The sequence below is a fragment of the Pinus tabuliformis genome, chromosome 6 (genome assembly GCF_031772625.1).
Source record: "Pinus tabuliformis cultivar Carrire ecotype Pingquan chromosome 6, CPIR1, whole genome shotgun sequence".
Classification (NCBI taxonomy): domain Eukaryota; kingdom Viridiplantae; phylum Streptophyta; class Pinopsida; order Pinales; family Pinaceae; genus Pinus; species Pinus tabuliformis.
In genome coordinates this window covers 1,639,687,875-1,639,713,010 of record NC_142292.1, presented here as the reverse complement: position 1 = coordinate 1,639,713,010, position 25,136 = coordinate 1,639,687,875, and the positions used below count along the sequence as shown (strand labels likewise).

The 25,136-nt window shown below is 37.1% G+C and overlaps 1 protein-coding gene across 1 annotated transcript; it reads left to right on the top strand.

Annotated features, from left to right (window-relative positions):
* The first annotated feature begins 2,539 nt into the window (after positions 1–2,539).
* LOC149265228 (metal transporter Nramp7.2-like) lies at positions 2,540–10,049 on the top strand. Its single transcript, XM_089402273.1, has 13 exons — positions 2,540–2,635; positions 2,980–3,064; positions 3,188–3,228; positions 4,597–4,675; positions 4,781–4,885; positions 5,014–5,123; positions 5,243–5,424; positions 5,616–5,685; positions 5,795–5,968; positions 7,336–7,440; positions 7,530–7,661; positions 9,577–9,672; positions 9,774–10,049. Exons 1-13 carry the CDS (start codon positions 2,540–2,542, stop codon positions 10,047–10,049), a joined length of 1,551 nt encoding a protein of 516 aa, XP_089258399.1.
* The last annotated feature ends 15,087 nt before the right edge of the window (positions 10,050–25,136 follow it).

The window sequence follows — 25,136 nt, the reverse complement described above, 5'->3', positions numbered from 1 at the left end:
CCCCCGTCGAATGGGACAATGGGTTCATATATAATTTTTCTGGTGGACTTAACAACAAATAAGTTGTTGGCTTATTGGTAAGTCATGCGGGATATTGTGTGGGTAAGCTAGGTTCAAAAACTTCCCACCCCATTCTTAGACAATGGTTAACATAATTCCATGGCCTGGCAGTTATATTGTTTTGGTGGAGTATCATTGGAATAATGGTTAAATGGTGGTTGTGTTTTTAACTGTTCGAACGATGGTCAAATAAATATAGTGCGACGGTTAAATGTTGTTGCACGATTGGTTTGAATGGTTGATACTTGGAGTCGCCCGAGTGGCGAGCTGGCCCGCCGGGCTGGCCGAGTTCAACCTCCACCGATTCCATGCCATATTAACACATACCTTGGCTAGTGGGTCAAGAGGGTCTGTTAATGGCGCACCGCCCACCCATATAATATTAATTTTAATATTGTCATTGGGAATGACTATAAAGAGGGGTGGCGAGGGTTGCAACCTACCCACCTAAAATATATATATATATATATATATTTTTTGTTTTTTATAAAACAATTGTTGAAATTTTTCTGCTAGAAAATAAGGGATATTAGACAAATTAAATAGGTGAAAAATTCACCTGTTCCGGGGCTGGATTTCGTGTGCTAGGACTCTGCCAAATTGTTGCCTTGTTAGTGCTGCGACTTGACAAAGTTTGACCAGAAATTTGATCATCTATAACTTCAGCATACAAATTGGGATTTGAGTGTCATTCACACCGTTGGAATGAGAGCAACGAGCACTATGAACTCGTCCTAGTTTCAGCGCATCTAATGACTTTGATTATTGAGTTATTCCATAACCACTGCTGAATTCTGAGTGTGTTTGGAGCCACTTGGATCATTCATGGTGCCAAATTTATTTCCACCATAAAACAAACTATTCAACCACTGAAATTTTTTGAATTTTTTTTGTTAATACCGAATTTCAGCAAGTTATTTTACTAGTACAAGATTTTAGCAATAAAAAATTGCGTGAGCAAAATTGTATGACCTCGTTAGAAAACACCACCATCACTTATATTTAATATTTCTAGATTGTTTTATAAGAATTTGATAATATTAATTTTTATAAAAAATAAATTTTAATTAAAATGTTATATGATTTTTTAAATACACAACTTTAACAGGTTATGTTATATATAGATATAGATACGTTATCGTGATGTTAACTCTAAGTGTTCAAGGCTTATAACAATATTTATTAATACTTTATTTATTCTATAAGCATCTTTGAGCTCATAAGATAACCTTAAATGAAATAATATTTATTGACGGGAGTGTGTTGCTTTGAAAGTGAATCCGTAATTGGCCTCCTTTTCCACTAAATTGCAGACGTAGCATATATAAAATAGTTATTGAATTGTTTTATTTATAAAAATGTCATAACAAATAAGTCATTTTTTATTCAACATTAAAGCTAAGTGGTGGTTTTACAGTGCAACTTAATTCGTGAGTTAAAGTGATAATTAGGAATCAAAGAAGTAATAAAATGGTGTAAACTCAGAAATTCAAAATTCAAAATTCAATCATCCTGTTATAACCTAGTCTAAAAGAGAAAGATAGAAGCCCAAAAATATAACAATAACTATGAGAAAAATAATAAACCCCAAAAATATAATGGTGATCACTAAAATAGACCCTATGTTATGCCAATATATTATGACTTAGAGCGACCCAATTGTACATTCCTCTAATTACTAACCCCGAAAAAACAAAAACGAAACAACTAATTCGAATTCTAATTAAACCAAATATCTTTACAGCGTTTGGCAATTTGCTATCGAAATAAAGTTAGAAGCCTGCTTTATCTGGATCTAATGTTTGTTGTTCTCTCGACTAGGGTAGATGTTCAAATTACATTAATTAATATCCGCAACACTAAGTGAAGTAATATTTTATTTCGATCACTTATAATTGGGACAATGTATTGAAATTAAAAACTTATATATTTAGGAAAACTTACCTTACAATATACTTAAAAATAGAGTGGTTGGAAATAATATAATGACACTAACGAGCATAAGATCCACCTTGAGTGGTTTCACATATACCAAGAGCGTGTGTGTGAAAGTGGTTGGGGAAATAGCAATGTAAAAATCTTTCCACGCTGGACAGGAAACGATAGTATATACTTTAATATTTATAGCGAGAATACATAGCCAGGTTACAACTATTATCAGCCAATTATTAAACAATTTTTTTGTCTACATCAGGCGAGAAAGCGACAGTGATTCGAGGAGCCAAATATTGGGACCATCTATGCCAACTGCCAATTTTTTTTGTCTACATCAAGCGAGAAAGCGACAGTGATTCGAGGAGCCAAACATTGGGACCACCTCTGCCAACCGCCAGTCACTGCTGAGCCTTTGATTCATTATTTGACTACGTGGGGGAGTTTATATAGTGAGAACGTGATCCAGTGCTTCATATGAGCTTCCTCGAATTCTCATTCGCCTCCAAAATCAGGTGCTGACCGACTGGACACTCACTCGAAAGCAATGAGTAATGGATCAGGAGAGAGACCTGAGCAGTTTGGGAGCAGCACCGCACTGGAAATAGAGTCCATATCAGAGAGCATTAAGATAACAGAAGAGGTAGATTCTGAACATCAATGCACATTTTATTCATGTAATAAGTTTCTACTAGTTCATATAATTTATTGGAATATTTTTTCTGAAAAATAAATTTTATGGTAGATTTTGAGAATATCTTAGAATTTAATAATCAAAATTAAAGTAAATTATTTGACAATTCTAAACATTCAAATATTCCCCCACGTACTTAAATTTTCATGAAAACGAGATTGCAAAATCGATTACTTTTATAATCTGATGGATTGGCTGAAGCTATGGAGTATTTTGACTTTGAAGCAAAAGAATTCGAACATTTAGTCACTTATCATGCTTTTTGATTGTTTTTATTTTGTGAAATATTACAGAAAGTAAAACCTGCATGGAAAAAATTATTAGAATATATTGGACCGGGAATTATGGTCGCTATAGCGTTCCTTGATCCTGGATGCGGTAAGCAATTTCATGTTCTTGTGAGCCATGAGCGAAAAAAGGGACTTATAGGTTGGCTATTGGTAATTCTCGTTGTCTCACTGTCTGATAAGTTGATTATGGTTTATTTTCCTTGTATTTCAGTGGAGTCTGACTTGCAGGCAGGGGCGAAGTATAAATATGAGGTATATCCCAACAAAACATGATATACAACGTGTCTTCTTCAACATTAGTAATGAAGATTGATCATTGAATTATTTTATAGTGTTCACTTTAGAACAAAATCAAATGAAATTTTGAGTTATAGAAGTGTTTTATAAAATGAGTGTAATAGAAGTGTTTTATAAAAGGAGTATATTAAATTTTGAGTTATTTTAGATGTATAGGATGATAAAGTTAAATTTTGAATTTTTTTATAATTAATTAAAGTTTTTAGAAATTATATAAGAGAAGTTTTTGGTTATTAGTTTAGAATCAAGAAGTGTGGTTCATCATCAAGATTATATGATGAATTACATTTGTTGATTTCCAATAAGTGTGGTTTATTATAAAAACTATGTGATGAACCACACTTTGGTTCGAAATGTGTTGGCCAAAAAAAACTTTGCTCGATTCATTACCAATCACAAAAACCTGAATAAAAAACTTTTATAATTTTTATTTTTATTTTTTTCTTATAAATATCCAAAAACAATAAAATATTCACATATGAAGATTGTAGTTTATATTATTCAATTCAGAGCAAATCCAACGAGATTTTGTGTAGGAGTGTTTTTCTTAAATAGTGTATATGAGAGGTATATGATATTAAAGATATTTTTTCATAAATTTTTTATTTTCGTTTTACAAATGGCTTCCTTATATATAATGATAGCTATGTGCTTTTTCATGAAGTGGTTGATAATATAACTTATTATTTATTTAAATAAACGTATAAAGTTTTTCTAATTTTATATTTTGATCACTTTGTTGGCATCTTACGTGTTTATACATTGAACGATACGCTGTTGCAAAAATAAGTTTACACACTTTCGACGAGCTTAATTAAGATGTGATTTATCGAAAGTAATCTCTCATAGTATAAGCGATAATATCACAGATTTCATTTTCATAAAACATTTTATAATGATGCATCTAAAGAAATGGCTCACTGATATAAATAAGATAGGAGTTGTCTATAATGTGATTTTTTTGGAGATTTTGGTGAAGGAATTCTGCAGAAGAAATTGAGGTTAAATCTTGATTTGATTTGTTGTAGTTAAAATGGTTTTCTAACTGCATATTTGGATTCAGCAATCTGAAAAATTCTTGGGACGCTTTGATTGTGCAGAAACTAGCTATCAAACTTGCTATTCTATTAAATTGCTGCAGATTTTGACCGAAAAACCCCACCGGAAAAACTTCCAAAAAATCGCATTATAGACAACTGCACTAAGATATATAAATATGATTATTGATTGCGTAAATTTGCCAGGAGCTGATCGAAGAGACTGCCCTTTATAACCATGCAACTTTCCAACGGATCCTCATCGCCTGTTTATTTTCTTTTGTAGCTACTGTGGATCATATTAGTCGGGTCAGTTTTTGGCGTCCTTATACAATACCTTGCGGCGAATTTGGGAGTTGTTACAGGTCTGTCCAGAGACCCAGCCTTGGTTTCCTCTGTTACACAATTATATGAGCTCATACTTTCCTAACAAAGTATTATCCTAACCCATGAAACTGCTATCATCACAGGTAAACATCTTTCCCAACACTACAGAGAAGAGTATCCAAGGAAATTAACTTATGTCTTATGGCTGCTAGCAGAATTGGCTGTCACTACAGCAGATATTCCTGAAGGTTAGCATAGCCTGTTCTGTAAATATCTTCCATTCTGATTTTTGGTTTTAAATTGCAAACTGCTTGTGAACATATTGGTAATTAATTTTTCATTTACCCACCCTGCTGCTACACTGTATTTATGACAGTTGTTGGAACTGCTCTTGCTCTTAATATGCTGTTGCATATACCTATTTGGGCTGGTGTTCTCATAGCTGGAGTCAGTACGCTCGTTCTTCTTGGATTAGAAAGATTTGGGGTGCTATCTCCTCTCCATCATATTTCATTCATGTCTTTTCATACCAGATTCCTTTTTATTTTTCTAATGAAAGCGTTGTTCCTTGAAAATCTTTTAACGTGTGTTATCATAAAATCCAGATGAGAAAATTGGAAGTGTTCATTGCTATTCTTCTGTTGACAATGTTGGGGGCTTTCCTTGCCGAGTTGGTATATTCAAAGCCTAAACCCAGAGAGCTCTTTAAAGGAATGTTCGTTCCTCAGTTACGTGGGAGCGATGCCACTGCTCTGGCCATCTCGCTAATTGGAGCCTTGATTACTCCGTAAAGTTCTATCGTCTTTCCTTCAATTAATTCCTTAAAAATATTTCCTTACACAAATTGTCCAATGTTTAGTCGATGCAGTATATCCCATGTCTTTGAGTGGGATCCAATGGCCTTCTTTCATCATGAAAGTCGTGTGTAAAACATTTCTGACAAACAATAAAACTAATAATATAATCAACCTTGTCCAGGCACAATCTATTTCTTCATTCTGCTTTGGTGCTCACGGGGAAAGTAAAACCTAATGTTGATGCAATTAATGTAAGTTCACTTCAACCATTTATGCAGCTCTGAAACCATACATATGTCGATGTTACACTAATCAAATCAAACATATATGAAATGATTCGGAATGGTATGTATGTTACAGTCGGCGTGCAGGTATTTCCTCATAGAAACTGGAATCGCTTTATTTATCTCATTCGTCATCAATGTGTCTGTTACTTCTTTAAGCGGGGCCGTCTGTTCTTCCACAACCCTATCTCCAGACAATAAAGTGAATTGCGCGAACTTGGACCTGAATAAATCATCTTTTCTACTGAAAGTAAGTAAGTAAAGATCCTTTAGTTTTTTCTTTCTATTTTGTTGGTTTGGTTTTTAATATACTCTCTAGTTTGTCTCTGCTGGTTTGCATCTCTCTTATTTGAATTTAGCTGCTGTGATATCACAGTAGATAGTAACTAATCCAATTAGCATGTGTCATCATTTTTACAATAATTTATTTAAAATTATCAAATTGAATTTCCTTAAGATAGATATCTATTAAAACTATCTAAAAATATATTTCTAAAATTAACTTCTACTGAAAACTAACTGAAGCGGAAAATTTATACTATATCAATTGAGACCTTTATCCTAACGTTGCAGGGAAACTGGCTCATCGAATCAGGATAACTTTAGCTTTTGCTGTTTCTTAAAAAGGTTTCAAATTTTTTTTAGTAAATATATAAAAAAATTGTTAGTAAATATAAGTATCTCAACTGGGTCATCGAATCAGGATAACTTTAGCTTTTGCTGTTTCTTAAAAAGGTTGCATAAATTTTGTTAGTAAATACTAAAAAAATTCTTAGTAAATATCAATATCCTCTCTTGTTTTTGGTTTTGTTAGGAGTATCTTTAGCTTGATTGTAGTTTTTCGGATATTGTTTTCGTTACGAGTATCTTTATGTTGATTGTAGTTTTTGGGATATTTTTAACTGTGATGGGTAGCTATTAATTGTTAGACTTCACTGTTACCAAAATCTATTATCCAAATAAGTTAACTTTCAATTTCAATAATAGTAAGATGTGACCAAAAAAAATAAAAAAAATATGATTTTGAATTTTTTAAAACTTAACAGGGAAGAAATTATTTTAAGTCTATGAGACAAAACATAGTTTATAAAACAAATTGTTTTTCATTTATTTGATATATTCAACCTTTTTCCATCAAACTTCACCCTAAATACTCCCACTCTTTGACTTCACCATAAATACTCCCACTCTTTGAGATGAGGAAATAAAATTCCTGTATTTTCTTTTAATTCTACATATTCAATTTTAAGTCTATGAGACAAAACATAGTTTATAAAACAAATTGTTTTTCATTTACTTGATATATTCAACCTTTTTCCATCAAACTTCACCCTAAATACTCCCACTCTTTGACTTCACCATAAATACTCCCACTCTTTGAGATGAGGAAATAAAATTCCTGTATTTTCTTTTAATTCTACATATTCGTTAACTTACCCTTCCAAAAACCCTTCCCTATTTTTGGAAGAGGATTCGTCCATTCTCTTTAATACGGGAAGTTCTAAATGGATATATAGCCTCTTACCCTGCCCCATATTTTATGAGTATTTTTCCATACTCTTAATATGGAAGATTCCTAAATAGATAAACTGAAAAACCTCTTTTGTCGCTCTTCAGAGTGTTCTAGGGAGCTGGAGCTCAATACTTTATGGAATTGCACTACTGGCATCTGGGCAGAGCTCCGCTATGACAGGAACATATGCGGGGCAGTTTATCATGGAGGTGCGTTATGGATTATTGAATTTTGCCAGTCTAATTTCCATAATATTCCTCTGATGACATCTAACTGTGGTGAGTCTGTTTCATTACAGGGATTTATCAATTTGAAAATGAGATTATGGCTCCGTAATCTTATGACACGGTCCGTTGCAATCATCCCATCTCTGCTAGTTGCTATCGTCTCTGGATCTTCTGGTGCAGGAAAGCTGATTATTGTTTCCTCGGTATGCTCTAAATGTCTATGCTATTGGTAAAAAAATGTCTAATAACTATGCCAACTGTTTGATAATCTAAATTCCAGTGATAATAGTTTTTGTTTATATTTTCTATACTTCTTATCTTATTTTTATTAATCTTTTACTGAAATATAGTTAAATAATTGTGGTTAAACAAGTGTGGAAGGTTTAAATATAAATGTAAGTTAACATCGACACAGATTAATACGAAATGCGTTATTAAAAAAAAAACATAATTTTTTGTAAAATGGAAATAGAGATAAATAATTTGAAGTAATTCTAATTTCTAAATTCAATTAAATCTCTCGTTATAATCACTTATATTTATGAGTTATGGTTTCCTATAACTTTTAATATGGTTTCATTATATTATATAATGAGTTAATATATATATTAATTAATATCAAGTTATAATATTAATGGGTAATAAAATATTTATGAGGTCTGGTTTTTTATAACTTTTAATATGGTTTCATTAAATAATATAATGAGTTAATATATATTACTTAATAACAAGTTATAATATAAAATGATAATAAAATTATACATAGAATTAATTATTAATTAATAACAAAATTCAACCAAAAAAAATGTAAAAATCTTTATACGAATATTGAAATAGTGTCCAAGCCAGCTAATATGAATATTGAATCTTTAATACCTATGATATTATATTTTGAAAAAGGCCAAATAAAACTTTTTACATATCACTAATTAATCCTTATAAATATATATATATATATATATAAACACTGCATATTATATATTTATATATTTATTATTGTGAGAGGGAAAATTAATTAAAACTTTTTACATATCATTAATTAATCCTTATAAATATATATATATATATATATATATATATATATAAACACTGCATATTATATATTTATATATTTATTATTGTGAGAGAGAAAATTAATTATGGTTAATTTTAAATTAATAATATAATTTTTAAAATTAATTTAATTAGTTTTATTATTTTTTTTTTTAAGTTTTGAAGGATAATAATTTTTATAATGTCTAATATATCACTTTGATCGGGGTCGAGAATTGAACCAGTAATTTTACATCAAAGAGTGTTTTAACAAAGGAGCGAATCACCGTCTATGCAAAAACCCTCTAGACAATTAGTTTTATTATTATTAAATATTTAATCAATTAAATTATAATCACTCACATAAAAATAAATTAAGATATTTAGATACTTTGTTTCAATTGGTTATATTTTTATCAATTATTAACTCTTTTCAAATTCAGAAATACTATATTCTCTGTTACATACATTTATGATAAGGAATTATTTTGTCGATTAAAAATCAAATTCAGAAATACTATATTCTCTGTTACATACATTTATGATAAGGAATTATTTTGTCAATTAAAAAAAAAAACATTTACTGTATCAAAAAATATAAAGATTTTTTTATTAAAATTTATGAGATAGTTTATATGGAAATTGTCAGTAGTTAATTGTCATATTATGTTGAAATCTTCCCTAGATCAAACCCAAAAAATAAATCATATATTAAAATAAAAATTCAAATTTAATAATTTTGAAATCTTTAATTAATAATAAATAAACAAATCATCTTACCATATCATATCACATAATAATCAACCAAAAAGATTTTCATTACATTATAATAAAAAGAAATATAATATATACTATAAACTTTGGGAATATATTGAAATATATTTTTTCCATGGCGTCTTACTTTTGTCAAAATCAATAATATTTGTATCGTTTCCCTGTAGAAGATATCATCCTTTCGAGGGTGATGTTTAAGCTTTCAGAAATTCAGTAATACTTGTATTCTTACATTATCCTATACTTAAGAATCCAAATTCCTTATGTTTTAGCCTAGCCAAAATCAATAATAGTTGTATTGTTTCCGTGCAGATGATATTATCCTTTTTATTGCCATTTACAATGATTCCGCTGTTGAAGTTCACTAATAGTGACGTAAAGATGGGTCCTCACAAGAACTCAATCGCAGTAAGCTACTACCAGCTTGCAGAAGAAAATTTATTTTCATAATGCTTGGCTGAATGTTGAAATAGTTTTTATAAATGTCCGTTGTTCTTTATGTGTCACAGGTTACGGTTGTTACTTGGGCGATCGCATGCTGTATCATGGGCATCAACATCTACTATCTGGCCGTCGGATTTGTGAAATGGTTGATCCATAACAGTCTGCCTAAGCTAGGTTCGATATTTATAGCAATATTGGTATTTCCATTCCTGGCTCTGTATATAGCGCTGATTCTGTATTTGACATTTAGACCAGACAAGAAAATCACTTATGTAGCCCCAGGAGGGTCCTCCCTGCCAAGCCGTCTTAGCACTCCAATTACTCAGCATCCAGAGAGCTAGAGGACATGCAAACTAAATATCGTGCAGCATCGCCTGACCTCTATGCAAAGAAGATCATTAACTTAAGAGTTAACAGAGAAATGAATGTTCTAGCTCGTATAAAATTTTACTGAATGTTTTACAAGTTTTAGCTCGTGTAAAATTTTACTGAATGTTTTACAAGTTTTAGGTTGTGTAGAACTATAATAACGAATATTCTAGATTGTATAGAACTAATTAGGAGAATTCAGGCATGTTTCTTTTAAAAATATATATATAAATATGGTTTTATCATAAATTTGGAGAATATAAATGTGGTTTTATCATAGATTTGGAGAATAAGAGTAGTTTAAATGTAAGTGTTGATTTTTTAAATGATAGAAATTATAACTAAAAGATTCATATAAATTCGATGTTTAAGTATGGTGATGAAAAAGTTAAATGAGATTTGAATATATGAGTTCAAGTTAAGATTGAACTTGAAAGTTTGAATTGAGATTAAAATTATTTTTATCACGAATATAATTTTAAATAAAAAAATACAAAAAAATAACGGGGAAAATCAAAGTACTGGAAACCTCTTGGGATTAGTATTGCATACATCTAGTTGCATGTTGAGCAGGGGTAAATCTATTTGTGTGTTGGGTAGGAGGCGTAGATATGAGATGTATCGACATTGTACAATGTTGTGTGGGACTAAACCAGTCAAAGAGCTGTGCAAATAATGTTTGGTGAGCTGTGCAAATAATGTTTGGTGGGGTGTATGCTGTATTTTTCTAGCTTTCTAGATATTGATTTCTTTTATGATCTTATTTTCATAAGCTCATTTAGAAGAATTTATAGGTTTGTTAGTATTTTTTTAGTAGGTAGAATTTTTTTGACAAGCAGTGTGGTTTTATTGATGATTAGGAGTATTAAGATTTTTTATTTAATTGATAATATTGTGTGGTTGAAGAGTTACTTGTTGATCATTAGAATTGGCATAACTAGTTGAGTCATTTAATTGACAAGATATTGTGATTGAAGAGTTACTTGTTGATCATTAGAATTGGCATAACTAGTTGCCCCAGGATGCTATTCTTGAAGATCTGGATGATGATCACAACAACACGGCATTGAAAATGCAACAAAGACATAAAGAAAATGGGAGTGTGATCCAGGAGCATCTCGTCAGATCAGTTTCACAGGGTCATCTTCAGTGTTCAGTGTCGTCGTCAGAATTCAGTTCCATGTCGTCGTCAGCATTCAGCGTCATCAGTTTCGACAGTGCTGATTATGGTTCAGGTTGTTCAGGTGATGTTAATGATTTTCATGGTAATGGGTTTGTATCTGGTTGTCGACAACAGTTCATCGACAATTCCTCCAGTGTTGATCATCAACATGGGTGTGTCGTCCGTTGCAAGGGTTCAATATGGGTTGTTGTTGTATGATTGGGTGAATGTCACATTGTGACAAATATGTTGTAAAAGGGTTTTTAATCCAAGGTGTGTAAAGGTATAAGAGACTAAACACTTAACCTATGTCTAAAAAAACCTAAGAATTAACACATTAAACTAACACCTAAACCCATGAATCAACATTGTATCAAACTATGTGTTAAACAACACACATTAAACCATTAAGACCCTATGCTAGACCTAAACCTAAGTTCAAAACCCTAACCAAATTACAATACAAAACTATGTATTAAAAATACATTTCCTAAGTCTAAAACCCTGACTAATACAACTCTCGGTCTATGTAATATATCAAATTACATTACAAAACTACCAAAACAGTCCTAAACCGCCAACTCTAACCACATTGGAGAACATGTGACATGTGAACAGGTGGAGGTAAATGTCGTAGGCTAACTGCCAGAGTTTACTACAGTTCCTAACCGCAGCGGGGGTATAAACCATGACATGTGACAAAGTTAAGTGTTAACTGTGAGGAAAAGTTCAGTCTAACCGTCAGCAGTAACTGTTGACATGTGAGCAGACAAGGCATATTAGTTAGGGGATATCCACCGTTTGGTGGCAATTACGGTCAGGTCGGAAACCGCGACATGTGAGCGACGGGTTAGCCAACCACCAACCGCCATGGCCAACAGTCAGCGGAACCGTCGACATTTAAACCGCGAGCTTAGTCACCGACTCACATGAGTTGTCAGCACCTCCGCGCCGTTTGTTAACCGCCAACGGTTTTCTGTTTAGACTATGGTCGAATTTGGGTTTTTGTATTAAGTTTTGGATATTTAAAAACAGTTAAGGTGCCTAATGTCACAATGTGACATAAATTCTTCAACTAAGACCCTAATTTAACCCTACAGAGTAGCTCATACATTCTAGAGGTGGGCAGCAGAGGTTAGAATGAATCTACAGGGGTTATAAAAGGTTGGGTTTTTTCTCATTGAAGGAAGGGAGTGATTTTGGTTTTTGTATGTAGATTCTGGAGGTTATAGACGGTTTTGTTTTCAATGTAACAGGAGCATTTGGAGTCGGAATTAGGAACCGTGATAGGCGTTGGAAAGATGGTTCAGAGAGCTATCCTTTGATAATGACTAGAAGTTCCTAATTGCACATTCAGTTTGGTCAAACATCTTTGTAATTGACCTCTACTATTTCAATCCTAATAAAGCAGTCGCCCATCTTGAAAGCGGACCCGGAGACGTAGTCCATCAGGGACGAACTCCGTAATCAACTTTGATGTCTAGTATCACTGTGTTTTTACTGTTTTCACTTCTGTTATGCATCTTACTTATGTTTAATCAGTTGTTGTAAAGTCTTTCTTCTCAAGCAGTTTCCTCGATTTCCGCACTTTCAGTTAACAGTCAATTCAAAAATGGCGTATCAATTCTACATCAGTTTTAACTTATGATCATTTCAGATCATATAATTTGGTATCAGAGCAGGTTGTGTTTGTAGAATTTGCCATTGAATGTTAACCAGGTCAAAGTCGTAATGAGGTGAAGGAATCCTTGAGCAGACTGATCCAGAGATTGGAAAGCGACGAGTTGTTCATAAGTCGACCATGACAGGATCTAATGCAGGTGAAAAAACTGAAACTAAGATGAGTGATGAATAGTTTCAACAAGAATTCTTGACTATGCAGCAGATGTTGAGAGAACTGTATGAAGACAAGAAGGCAAGGCTGATAAACCACCTTCACCTCCATCATCTCCATCATCATCATCATCTTCTTCTTCTTCCAGTGCAGAATCTGAAACATAAAAGAAACCTAAGAAAACATCTCTTCGGAAACTTGATGTGAAATTTGAGTTGCCTATTTATGATGGCAAAATGAATACTGAAAAGTTAGATAATTGGATTAAGTAGTTAGAAGTGTACTATTGTATTCAGAACATTTCTGATGATAAAACTAAAATTCAATTAGCTACACTTAGAATGGATGGAACAACTTTAATATGGTGGGAAAGTAAAACTCAAATAACTATAAATTGTAAAGGAAAAGTCATCTCTTCTTGGTATAAGTTTTTAAAATCTCTTAGGAAACAATTCTATGTTTTAGGATACATGTAGAAAGTTGTTATTGATTGGTAGCATCTGAGGCAAGGTAAAGGGCAGAGTGTTCAGGAGTTTACTAAGGAATTCAGAAAGAAAGCATTGGTGCTTCGTATTTCATTGGATACACGTGAAACTTTATTAAAATACATCGACAATTTACATTCATATTTGCAGCATACATTATTGATGTATAATCCTGATGATTTTGATGAAGTGTGTGTTCATGCCATACATATTGAATCAGGTGGCAGACCAATCAATTTTTCATCACAGCCATCTAAAGAGTTGGATATCAAATATTCCAATGACAGTAAAGGAAAGAACAATTCGAAGAGAAAGAAATCAAAAATAGCTCAGAAGGAAAGACCTACTTGTTCTCATTGCCAGAGAATCGGTCATGATGAATCTACGTGTTGGAAACTTCATCCAAAACTTAAGCCCAAAAAGTTCCTTAAGGAGAAGGATGAAAAGAAGCCAATTGCAACAGTCCAGCGAGATGTAGGTTCATATTCAAGTGATGAAAGGAGGATAACTACTATGGTTAGGACAGGTAAAACTTCTGACATTGGTTCAAGTTCGAATACTATTGCATCTTCATCAATCATAAATCCTTCGAATGATGATAAAAGAGTTGAATTGTTTAACATAAGGATAACTTCCAAGCATACAAAGATAGATACAATGTTTGACAGTGGATCACATGCAACTTTAATATCTGAATATTTAGTTAAGAATTTGGGTTTGGAAACATGGAATCATCCAAGACCTTACCCATTAGGATGGCTAAATAAATCAACTCAGATAAAAGTCACCAAACGGTGTCGATTAAGATTTGCCATTACAACTAATTACATTAATGAAGTGGAATTAGATGTGTTTCCAGTAGACATATGTGGAGTTGTCTTAGGAAGTCCTTATCTTTATGATCGTGATGCAGTATTTTATAGGAGAGAGCATAAATATCACCTTAAGAAAGATGGGGTTGAATTTATTGTCAGGGCACATCAAAATAAAAATCACTTGAATTTAGTTGTTGCTAATCAGATGAAGTGATTAATAAGTTCAAATAAGAGATTTGTAATCATGTGTGTAAAGGAAAAACATAAAAATCGACATGATGTTTGTTCAGGTTATGAGTCTTAGCTTAAAAATAGTTTGATTAAAGCGATAGAAACTATTCCAGTTCTATGTAAAACCAAACATCTTACTCATAAATAGGGAATACAACATGAATTACAATTGATGCCTAAATCTCCTCTTCCTAATGTCAATATGAATCAATTCAGTCCAAGTTTGGAAATAAATAGATACAGGGATAAAGATCAGTATTGGGGAAAATCAGTGTTAAATTTCTCTTATATTGTGTCACCATTTCATGTTTCGAACAATTTGGAAGCCTCTTTTCAAGTGGAGAGGAAGCCCATTTGTTTTCATATCAAAACCTTTTCTAAAGCAGTGTCAAAGTATCTAAGGGAAACTAATGCATCAGGGGAAAGAGCTAATCAATGGAAACATCATTTAAAGGTGACTCAAACAAATCAACTGCTAATTCAATACTTTCAAAGACAAACTAAGTTGCAGCAGTTTTCACCTTACAGTTTGATGGGTTTATGGAACCAGGTTTATTTAGTAATCAGGAACCAGGAAAGTATGTCAAGACAAGTAGCTAGTTTGATGTCAAAACCATCTTTTATTATCTATGTTATTCCGCAAAATAGATTGTTAATACATGTTGATGGTATTGAACAATATCCAGTAGAGATTTTTTTCAAAGATGATTATGAATCACTAACTCATGGTTCTTCGTGTAAAGTAATCAATTTCCATGTTCATAATAGGTTGTTTGACCATCGTCGCAAGTTGTTCATACTGCAAATGGATGGAATAGGCCACTGACTCGAAATGTGCCATGGTCAACATCATTAGGGTCATCAATTGTAGGTGATTGATCGAATGTGTTGGTACATCATCAGGTCAAGGTGGAAAGTGAGTGAGCTCTACCCTCATCGACTATTTGTTTAGTCAAAATTTTGTGGTCCAAAAGCTTTCATGTGGAGAGGATTGATCCAGGAGTATCTCGTAAGATCAGTTGCACAGGTTCATTGTTAGTGTTCAGTGTCATCGTCAACATTCATTGTCATCAGTTTCAACAGTATTGGTTATGGTTCAGGTTGTTTAGGTGATGTTAAGGGTTTTCATGGTAATGGGTTTGTATCTAATTGTCGACAAGCGTTCATCGATAGTTCTGCCAGGGCTGATCATCGACATGGGTGTATCTTCCGTTGCAGGAGTTCGATATGGGTTGTCCTCGTATAGTTGGGTGAATGTCACACTGTGACAAATGTGTTGTAACAGAGTTTTTAATCCAAGGTGTGTAAATCCTTAAAAATCTAAACACTTAACCTATGTCTAAAAAAACCTAAGGCCTAACACATTAACCTAACACCTAAACCCATGAATCAACATTGTATCAAACTATGTGTTAAACAATAAACATCAAACCATTAAAACCCTATGTTAGACCTAAACCTAAGTTCGAAACCATAACCAAATTACAATACAAAACTATGTATTAAAAATACATTTCCTAAGTACTAATACAACTCTCGGCCTATGTAATATATCAAATTACATTACATAGGCCTATGTAATTTGATATATTACATAGTCCTAAACCGCATCAGAGAACATGTGACATGTGAAGAGCCAAAGGTAAATGTTGTAGGTTAACCATCGGATTTTACTACAGTTCCTAACCGCAGCGGGGGTATAAACCATGACATGTGATAGAGTTAAGTGTTAACTGTCAGATCGATTTCAGTCTAACCGTCAGCAGTAACTGTTGACATGTGAGAGGAAAAGGCATAACAGTGAGGGGATATCCGCCATTTGGTGGCAGTTGTGGTCAGGCCGGAAACCACGACATGTGAGCATCAAGTTAGGCAACTTTCAACCGCCATGGCCAACAGTCAGCGGAACTGCTGCATTTAAACTGCAAGCTCAGTTAGCTGCTGATTTGATGATGGAGTTCTTAGACTAATATTAAGGTATTACAGACTCATGTGCATGGATCTGCCTGTGTTACTTTGTGCAATGGATCGATAAGGTTATGAAATACATAGACAACGAAGCATTTAAAGAAACATAATAGACAAACACACATAAACACAACAAGTTTAATATGGAGTTCACCCAAAACTTTTGGGCTACGTCTCCTGGTCCAGCCTTCAATGGTGACCTCTCTATTATGTCCTCAAGAGCAGAATTTTACAAAGTATGAGCTCAAATTGAGTCTAAACACAACAAATACAACAACAAGAGTTTTTCTTGAATCCATTAAGCCTCGTTGAGTACACAGACTCTTTCACTAACACTCTGTCTCTGTTTTCTCTCTGTCTCAGCACTGCTTGCTTCTGTCTTTTGTTAGTTTGTGGCTTTAAAGCCAATCGACGATGTCTGTTCATTTCCCCTTCTCAGGCTCTCTGGCTCCCAACCTCTATCCACTCGAATCCGCCTCTGAGCATTAGCAATCATTGCTAAATTCCTTCAAGGATGGTGGCCACCTGTTCTGTAACGGAATGGAACATCGATGCCTTTGAAATACCAAGAATTATCGTTCTCTATTTACATAGAGAAATACATGTAAAACTATGAAAATCTGCCAATTTGTCGTTTATCAGATTTGAAATATTATAATTTCCGTCTTATAACTCCTATCGGGTTCGCCTTTATATCGCTTATCACATCTCCACCGTTGATCTGAGTGATCCTGATCCAACGGTTGAGATTCATTTCGGGCGGCTCATGCGTACGGGGGTTAACCACTTGAAAAGGGTGGTTTTCTCTCTCCGGCGCCTGGCCACGTGGCAGCCAGTGTATGGGCTCGAGCGGAGCCCGGCCAAAACCACTTACCACCTACGGCCTGCCCGAAATCCAGCTTATTTCGAATCTCAAAACATATATACCTGCATGTATAAACCCTTTTGGGTCTGGTTTATTGCTTTATTCACATTTTCTTTTGTTTTTTGTTCATTTAACGAAAATGTGATTTACATTGAAAAAACCCTTTTCCCGAACTTTAAAATATATCAAATAGCGTTTATAATTTTGTCGGGTCCGGTTATCGCAGTCACAGTTGTTATCGGCCCCGCTCATTTGCATAGCTCCAATGCGATATTGCGATATCGCGAGTTAATCTGGACGGTTGATCTGCACACATAGATCAACGACTCACGTTTAATCGTGCTGATTGTTATCGCATTTCGCATAAAGTCGCCTCCAATAGACTCCACCTGCCATTGCCGATTGTGATATGCCAATCGGATCTAGACCATTGATCGGCCAGATTTGACGGCTCCGATGCATTGTTCCTTCGACCTCCGATAGCTCTATTTTGGGTCATTTTTTTGTGTTTTTCACTCCCGATAGTGTTATCCACTATTTCTAGGAGTCTTTATTCTGCGATAGTTTTGATCTTTATAAGACTTAGAGGGTTTTCTAGGATCCATTTGGATCACGCCTTCCCACTAAAGAAAAGCTTTTGGACCACCAAAAGTTGGTTTCTAAGAATCAATCAAGTGAGGATACAACTTCCTCACTTGTCCAATCTCTATCCATCTTGCACTGCTTGGTTTTGAACCTTTGAGTCTGATTCTGAGGTACTCAACATCCCCTTTGTGGGTAGTTCTCACCTTCCTGTCCAGAACTGTATCTTCGTGCAACTCATTTGAGATATTCAGGCAACAGATCATCAATAGAAGTCAACTGACTTTGCTCTTCGGGATCTTCAATCAATGAAGGTTCAAATAGTCTCAAGTTGATCCGGATTTAAACAGGAACGCAACAAATTACAGAGATAACCATATACACAAAGATGCAGTGGAAATAATACTTCATTTCATTAATGGAAAATACTGAAATATGCTTACAAATAGAAATGGCAATAAACTAGCTAGGGAGATGGTAGCTTATCTCTGAGAAGAGATGTGATGGCTACATGCCTCTGAACTGTTCTAAAAATTGTATTACAATGAGGCTCGAAGGCCTATTTATTGTTGAGAAACAATGGAAAACCCTTCACATCCCGAAACCTAACCCTAGAAGATGAAACGCCAAATTGTGGGCCCTGTTTGGGTAAATTGGTACATCAATTTCCCGGGGTCGTAACTTTGGCATACGATCTCCGTTTGACGCGTAGGATAGCTCGTTAGAAAGATCTATCCGAGAAATACCACTTTGGGAAGGGAAACATGGATCCATGGACCCGAAACTCGAAACGGCTTCGGAAGTTCAGGACCCGAAAAATTGCTAAAAATAGTAAGTTGTGCTACAATTAAGGAAACTGAAAATGCTGAGAAAGACAATGGTGGGGGTCCAGGTGGACTTGGCAGGTGGCCACCAATATCCACCTGGATCATTCCTCCCCCCTAGGAAGCAATGGTCCCCATTGCGTTGAGCTCCTCCATGAGATGAGGAAACTTCTGTTGAACTTGTTCCCTGGTGAGCCACTTGCCCTGCTGAAGGAGTTGGCCCGCTTTGACAACTCGATACAGTTGGATATTCTGTTGGTGAGTGTTCTTGATCTGTGTGTCCATGATCCGTTCAGTTGCAGCTTGTTCCATGCAATCTGGATTTAATTCTGTGGGTTTGAGCTGTTCTGCAATGTCGGATGTGTCTAGCAATGGTGGAAAGTATGGCCGAAGGCGGTCCACATTAAATACTGGGTGCATGCCAAGGAATGGGGGAATGCTGAGCTCAAATGCATTGTCTCCCATAGCCTTAGTAATGGTGTAAGGACCATATCGGAGTGGTCTCAATTTCCGATAGGCTCCAGTAAGGAGTTCCTTTTGCAAATGCAACCAAACTTTGTCGCCCACCTGAAACTTGTGTGGCACCCGATGTTGATCATGTAACTGCTTGTACTTGGCATTTGATTTCTCAAGAATGTCATGGACCTGCTGGCGAATATGTTGGATGCGCTCAATGAAGCTGGTGGCCTTATCTGTTTCGGACTGGACATGAGCTGAATTCATGTGAGTAGCTGCAAGTGGCATGGCCACATCAATGGGGCATAGTGGCTGGAATCCGAAACCCACCTGAAAAGGGCTATGGCCAGTGGAGCTGTGAAGAGCTCGGTTGTAGCTGTGCTAAACGTAGGGGAGGCTCTTGTCCCATGTGCATGGATGCTTTGAGTTATACATGCGCAGAATGTGCACAATCATCCTATTGACAACCTCTGTCTGGCCATCAGTTTGAGGATGGAAGGCTGTGGACTTCGTGAGCTTGGTGTCCAGCATTGACCAGAGACTGGACCAAAAGGTGCTGAGAAACCGACTGTCCCGATCTGAGATGATAGACTGTGGGATCCCAAAGTGCACCCACACTCGTTCAAAGAAGAGTTTAGCAGTGGCTTCTGCTGTGATATTCTTCTTGCAGGCCATCATAATGGCCATCTTTGAGAACCTGTCGACGACCACAAAAACACAGTCATTTCCATGCTTAGTGGAAGGAAGGCCTGACATGTAATCCATGGAGATGGATTCCCAAGATCGACTAGGGGTAGGCAACGGGGTATAGAGGCCTTGCTTCTTAATGGTCGGTTTGGCAATGGCACAAGAAGTACATGATCGGATGTACTTCCCAACATCCTGTCGAAGATTCGGCCAATAGAAATAGTTTTGCAGTACTGCCACTGTTTTCTCGACCCCGAAATGCCCAACAGCCCGACTGTAGTGTGCTTCCCAAATCATCTTGGCACGCTCGCTTGAAGGAACACAGAGGTGACCGAGGTGGCATAATAGGGCATCCTGGAGGTGAAAATCTGCAACCTGCCGACCCTCCAAGAGTGTCTGGTATGTGTGGCCGAATTCTGGGTCGCTTTTGTAGAGAAGTGGCCAATCAGAAGTCTCGTGCCCGCAAGAGTTGAGCACGGTGGTTAGCGCCATGATCGGTGGTCGACTGAGGCAATCTGCAACATTATTGGTGCTGCCCTTTTTATACTTGATATTCAAGTGAAACTGTTGCAGGTATGTAGACCACTTCTGATGGCGATCATTCTGCAATTTCCCTTGGGTCTGTATGAACTGCAGAGGTCGGTGGTCTGTGTGGATGACCGTTTCCTTCCCCAAAATGTAATGCTTCCATTGTCGGCAGGCCTGTACAATGGAATACATCTCTTTATCATAAGTGGGGTACTTCCGGACTGTGTCTGAAAGTGTTTCACTGTGATATGCCTTTGGATGTCCATGCTGAGTAAGGACTGCCCCAATAGCATATTCAGAGGCATCTGTCTCGACCTCAAATGGTTGTTGTAAATCTGGTAACGCGAGCACTGGTGCCGTGCAGAGGCGATCCTTCAACTCCCTGAATGCCTTCTGTTGAGATTCAGACCAAAAGAATTTTGCTTTCGCCCCGCCCTTGGTGACTTGACTCAAGGGCCAAGAAATATGAGAAAATCCCAACACAAACCTCCGGTAGAAGTTGGCAAGACCTAGAAAGCTACGGAGCTCTGTTAGAGTGGTTGGAGAGGGCCAATCCCGAATGACTTGGACCTTGGCTGGATCGACATGCACCCCCTGTTCATCAATGATGTATCCCAGATACTGAACCTTGGTCATGCCAAAAGTGCATTTCTCCAAATTGGCACATAGCTTGTTTTGCCGCAGTGTTTGGAGAACCTGTCGGATGTGGTGGAGGTGCTCTTCCCAACTCTGGCTGAAGATCAGAATGTCATCCAAGTATACTACTACAAAGCAGTTGGTGAATGGCCGCAAGATGTCATCCATTAGCCTCATAAAGGTTGCAGGAGCATTCGTCAATCCGAAAGGCATTACCAACCATTCGAAGAGGCCCTCCTTGGATTTGAAGGCAGTCTTCCACACATCTGAGGGTTCAATTGGTACCTGGTGATATCCTGACTTCAGATCGATCTTGCTGAAATATTTCGCCCCCTTTAGTTGGTCTAGGAGGTCATCAATCCGCGGGATCGGGTACCTATTACGGACAGTGATCTTGTTCAGCGCCCGATAGTCAATACAGAGTCTCCACGTCCCATCCTTCTTCTGTACCAACACTATCGGGCTCCCACAGGACAAAGAACTCGGACGGATGTGACCTTTCTGCAGGAGCTCCTGAATCTGCCTCTTGATTTCATTGGTCCATTTGGTAGCGGCGCACCTGGGGTCAGATCGATGGAGTGCTTGACTTGACAGTGCAGAGGAACCCCTGCCGGGGAGGTGAAGATGTCTTCGTACTCCTCCACAATCTTGTCCATTTGTAGCTGCCGTGCAGAGGGACACCGTTTGGAGGCCGCGGCCACTGTCTTCTTCTTCCCTTCAGGGCGTATCATCAGGAAAACAAATTTCCTGGTTTTGGAGATGATCTTATTGCATTGTTTTGCAGTAATCAAAGAGATGGCGGCAGGTGGTGCTACCTCTGGTATCCTGAACAACTTATTTCCCAATGTAATAATAACAGCATGGGGCCTTGATTCATACACAGCATGTCGCTTCCACAAGTATGGTTGTCCTAGTAATACATCACAAACTTCAAGGGGAGCAATGTCACAAAATACCTCATCCGTGAAGGGCTTGATGTTGTATGGAAGGCGACACTGCTGGCTCACGCAAAGATCTCGCCCTTGGTGAAGCCATCCAATGGTGTATGGTTGTGGATGTGCTGTGGTCGGTAAGCCCAACCGCTTCACGACCTCTGCCGAAATGAGGTTCTTTTGACTCCCGCTATCAACAATGAACTGTATCGGGGAGCCCTTTACCCACATCTGGGAGTGGAAGAGACGCTCCTCCTCCTCTGGATCTTCGGGTTCATTTTTCTGGATCTTTGCGGTAGCAACAGTGGCGCTGGGATCCGCATCAACGATATGCTTCCCTTTTTCATACCCCTTATCGGGTTCTGACTCAGAGTCGGAACACGCATCTGATTCTGCAACCTTTAGCTCAGCCACCAGTGACTGCTTGGCCCGACACTCACTTGTGTTGTGAGTAGAGCTCTTATGGAACTCGCACCATTTTCCAGTGTCCTTTCTCGGCTTCGCGGCGTTGCTCTTTGCTTGCAGCTTCGGCTGGTTGTCTTGGGCTGTCCCGCCTTGGCTTTGTCCTTTGTTCTGTGGTTTAGGGGCACCTTTCCCCTACTTTGGATTCGCAGATCCAAAGCCTCGCTTCTTTTGTTTAAACTTCTGCTCGACCTTGACGGCATACCGGTATGCTGCGACGAGCGAGGGGATGTTTAGGAACTGTATTTCTTCCTGGATGTACTTGTGCAGGCAGCCACGGTATTTGAGTATCAAATGTTGCTCTGAATCCTTGATACCCAACTTTGTGCGAAGGGTATGGAAAAGATTGGTGAACTCCGGCACGTCTTGGTCCCTTCCATGCCGCAGCGTGGTCCACTTTATGTATTCATCCTCATAGCTTCCGACAAGGTAGTACTTCTCCTTGATGGCATCCCGGAACGAATCCCAGGTGGGTGCGGCTGAAAATAGTGAGCCAGTACTTTCATCCTTCTGCTCGCAGTAGGTTTCCCACCAGTCCTTGACGTGGGGGGCTGCTTTGAGAAGAGCAAAAACAATCTTTTCCCAACTCGAAAATTCATGAACAGAAAAATAACCCTCTAGCAGATTTAACCATTTATCTACGGCATCAGCGTCTATCTGACCCTCGAATATGGGGATTTCAAAATTAACTTGTACCTTAAAGGGTGTGGCGTTTCCAGAGGAGCTGCTGGAAGCCGATGCGCCACTTCTGGGTAGCCACTGAAGGATCTGCGCAAAGCTGTCCATCATCGCGTTCCGTTGTCGCTCGAGCGCTTCCTCGAGCAAGATTTTGATGGGATCTCCTGCCCCCTCGTCTTTCTTCTCGTCCGCCATGGGAGGCCATCTGGATTTGCGAGGCTGGTCTTGCAAATGTTCAACCAGTTCAAGCCCTAACTCCTTATATCCTGACCTTGTTGGGGACATGCAAAGAAAAACAGCGAAAAAGCAGACCACTCTGATACCACTGATCCGGATTTAAATAGGAACGCAACAAATTACAGAGATAGCCATATACACAAAGATGCAGCAGAAATAATACTTCATTTCATTAATGGAAAATACTGAAATATGCTTACAAACAGAAATGGCAATAAACTAGCTAGGGCGATGGTAGCTTATCTCTGAGAAGAGATGTGATGGCTACATGCCTCTGAACTATTCTAAAAATTGTATTACAATGACGCTCAAAGGCCTATTTATTGTTGAGAAACAATGGAAAACCCTTCACATCCCGAAACCTAACCCTAGAAGATGAAACGCCAAATTGTGGGCCACGTTTGGGTAAATTGGTACATCAATTTCCCGGGGTCGTAACTTTGGCATACGATCTCCGTTTGATGCGTACGATAGCTCGTTAGAAAGATCTATCCAAGAACTACCACTTTGGGAAGGGCAACATCAGTCCACGGACCCATGTTGCCCCCAGATTCCCAAAAAAACGTCGTTTAGGGCCTCAAAACAGCTCCGGAAGTTCAGGACCCGAAAAACGACTAAAAATAGTAAGTTGTGCTACAATTAAGGAAACTGAAAATGCTGAGAAAGACAATGGTGGGGGTCCAGGTGGACTTGGCAGGTGGCCACCAATATCCACCTGGATCACAAGTTCTCTGCATTAACTACTAAATAGATGTGAATGTAAGCTGGAAAATCAAGGCGAAAATCATTCTCACCAATTTTCTCAAGTATCTTGAAAGGCCCATACCTTATTGGCTTCAGCTTCTTACACTCACCTTGCATTCTGTCTTTGCTAATCTTCAACTAGACTTGATCACCAACTTGGAAGTTATGCTCAATTCGATGCTTATCATGCCTTGCCTTGTACTTGGCTTGGCTGTTTTCCAGTTGTTCCTGCACTTCCTGGTGAATTTCTTGGATCTGTTCAATGAACTTGGTTGCTTTGTCCACATCACTGTGTCCATCAACTGCTATGTCTTTACTAGAGACAAAATCCAATGGAGACCTTGGTGTAAAACCAAAACAAGTCTCAAAAGGAGATCTTTGTGTAGAAGAGTGCTTAGCATGGTTGTAAGCATGTTGCACATAACACAAATTTTCATCCTAAAGCTTGGGATGCTTGCTGCAATAGCTTCTGAGCAATTGGATTACTGTCCTGTTGACCACCTTTGTCTAGCCATCTGTTTGTGGATGAAATGTTGTGCTCTTTTTCAATCTGGTGTCCATCAACTCCCATAGACCAGACCAAAACTTCGCAACAAATCGGGAATCTCGATAAGATACAATAGAAGTGGATAACCCAAAATAAACCCATACATGCTGAAAGAACAACTTTTATGTTTGTTCGGCTGTAATTTTCTTGTTACAAGGTATTAAAATACACATTTTGCTGAACTTGTCCACAATAACATATAAATAATCATGACCTTTTCTAGACTTTGGTAATCCCCCAAGAAATTCCATGGAAACACTTTCCTAAGGATGAGAAGGAACTGGAAGTGGAGTGTACAAGCCTAGTTTTCTATTGCTGGGCTTGATTTTAGCACACATGGTACACCCTTTAATATATCTAGAAATTGTTTCATGCAGTCTTGGCCA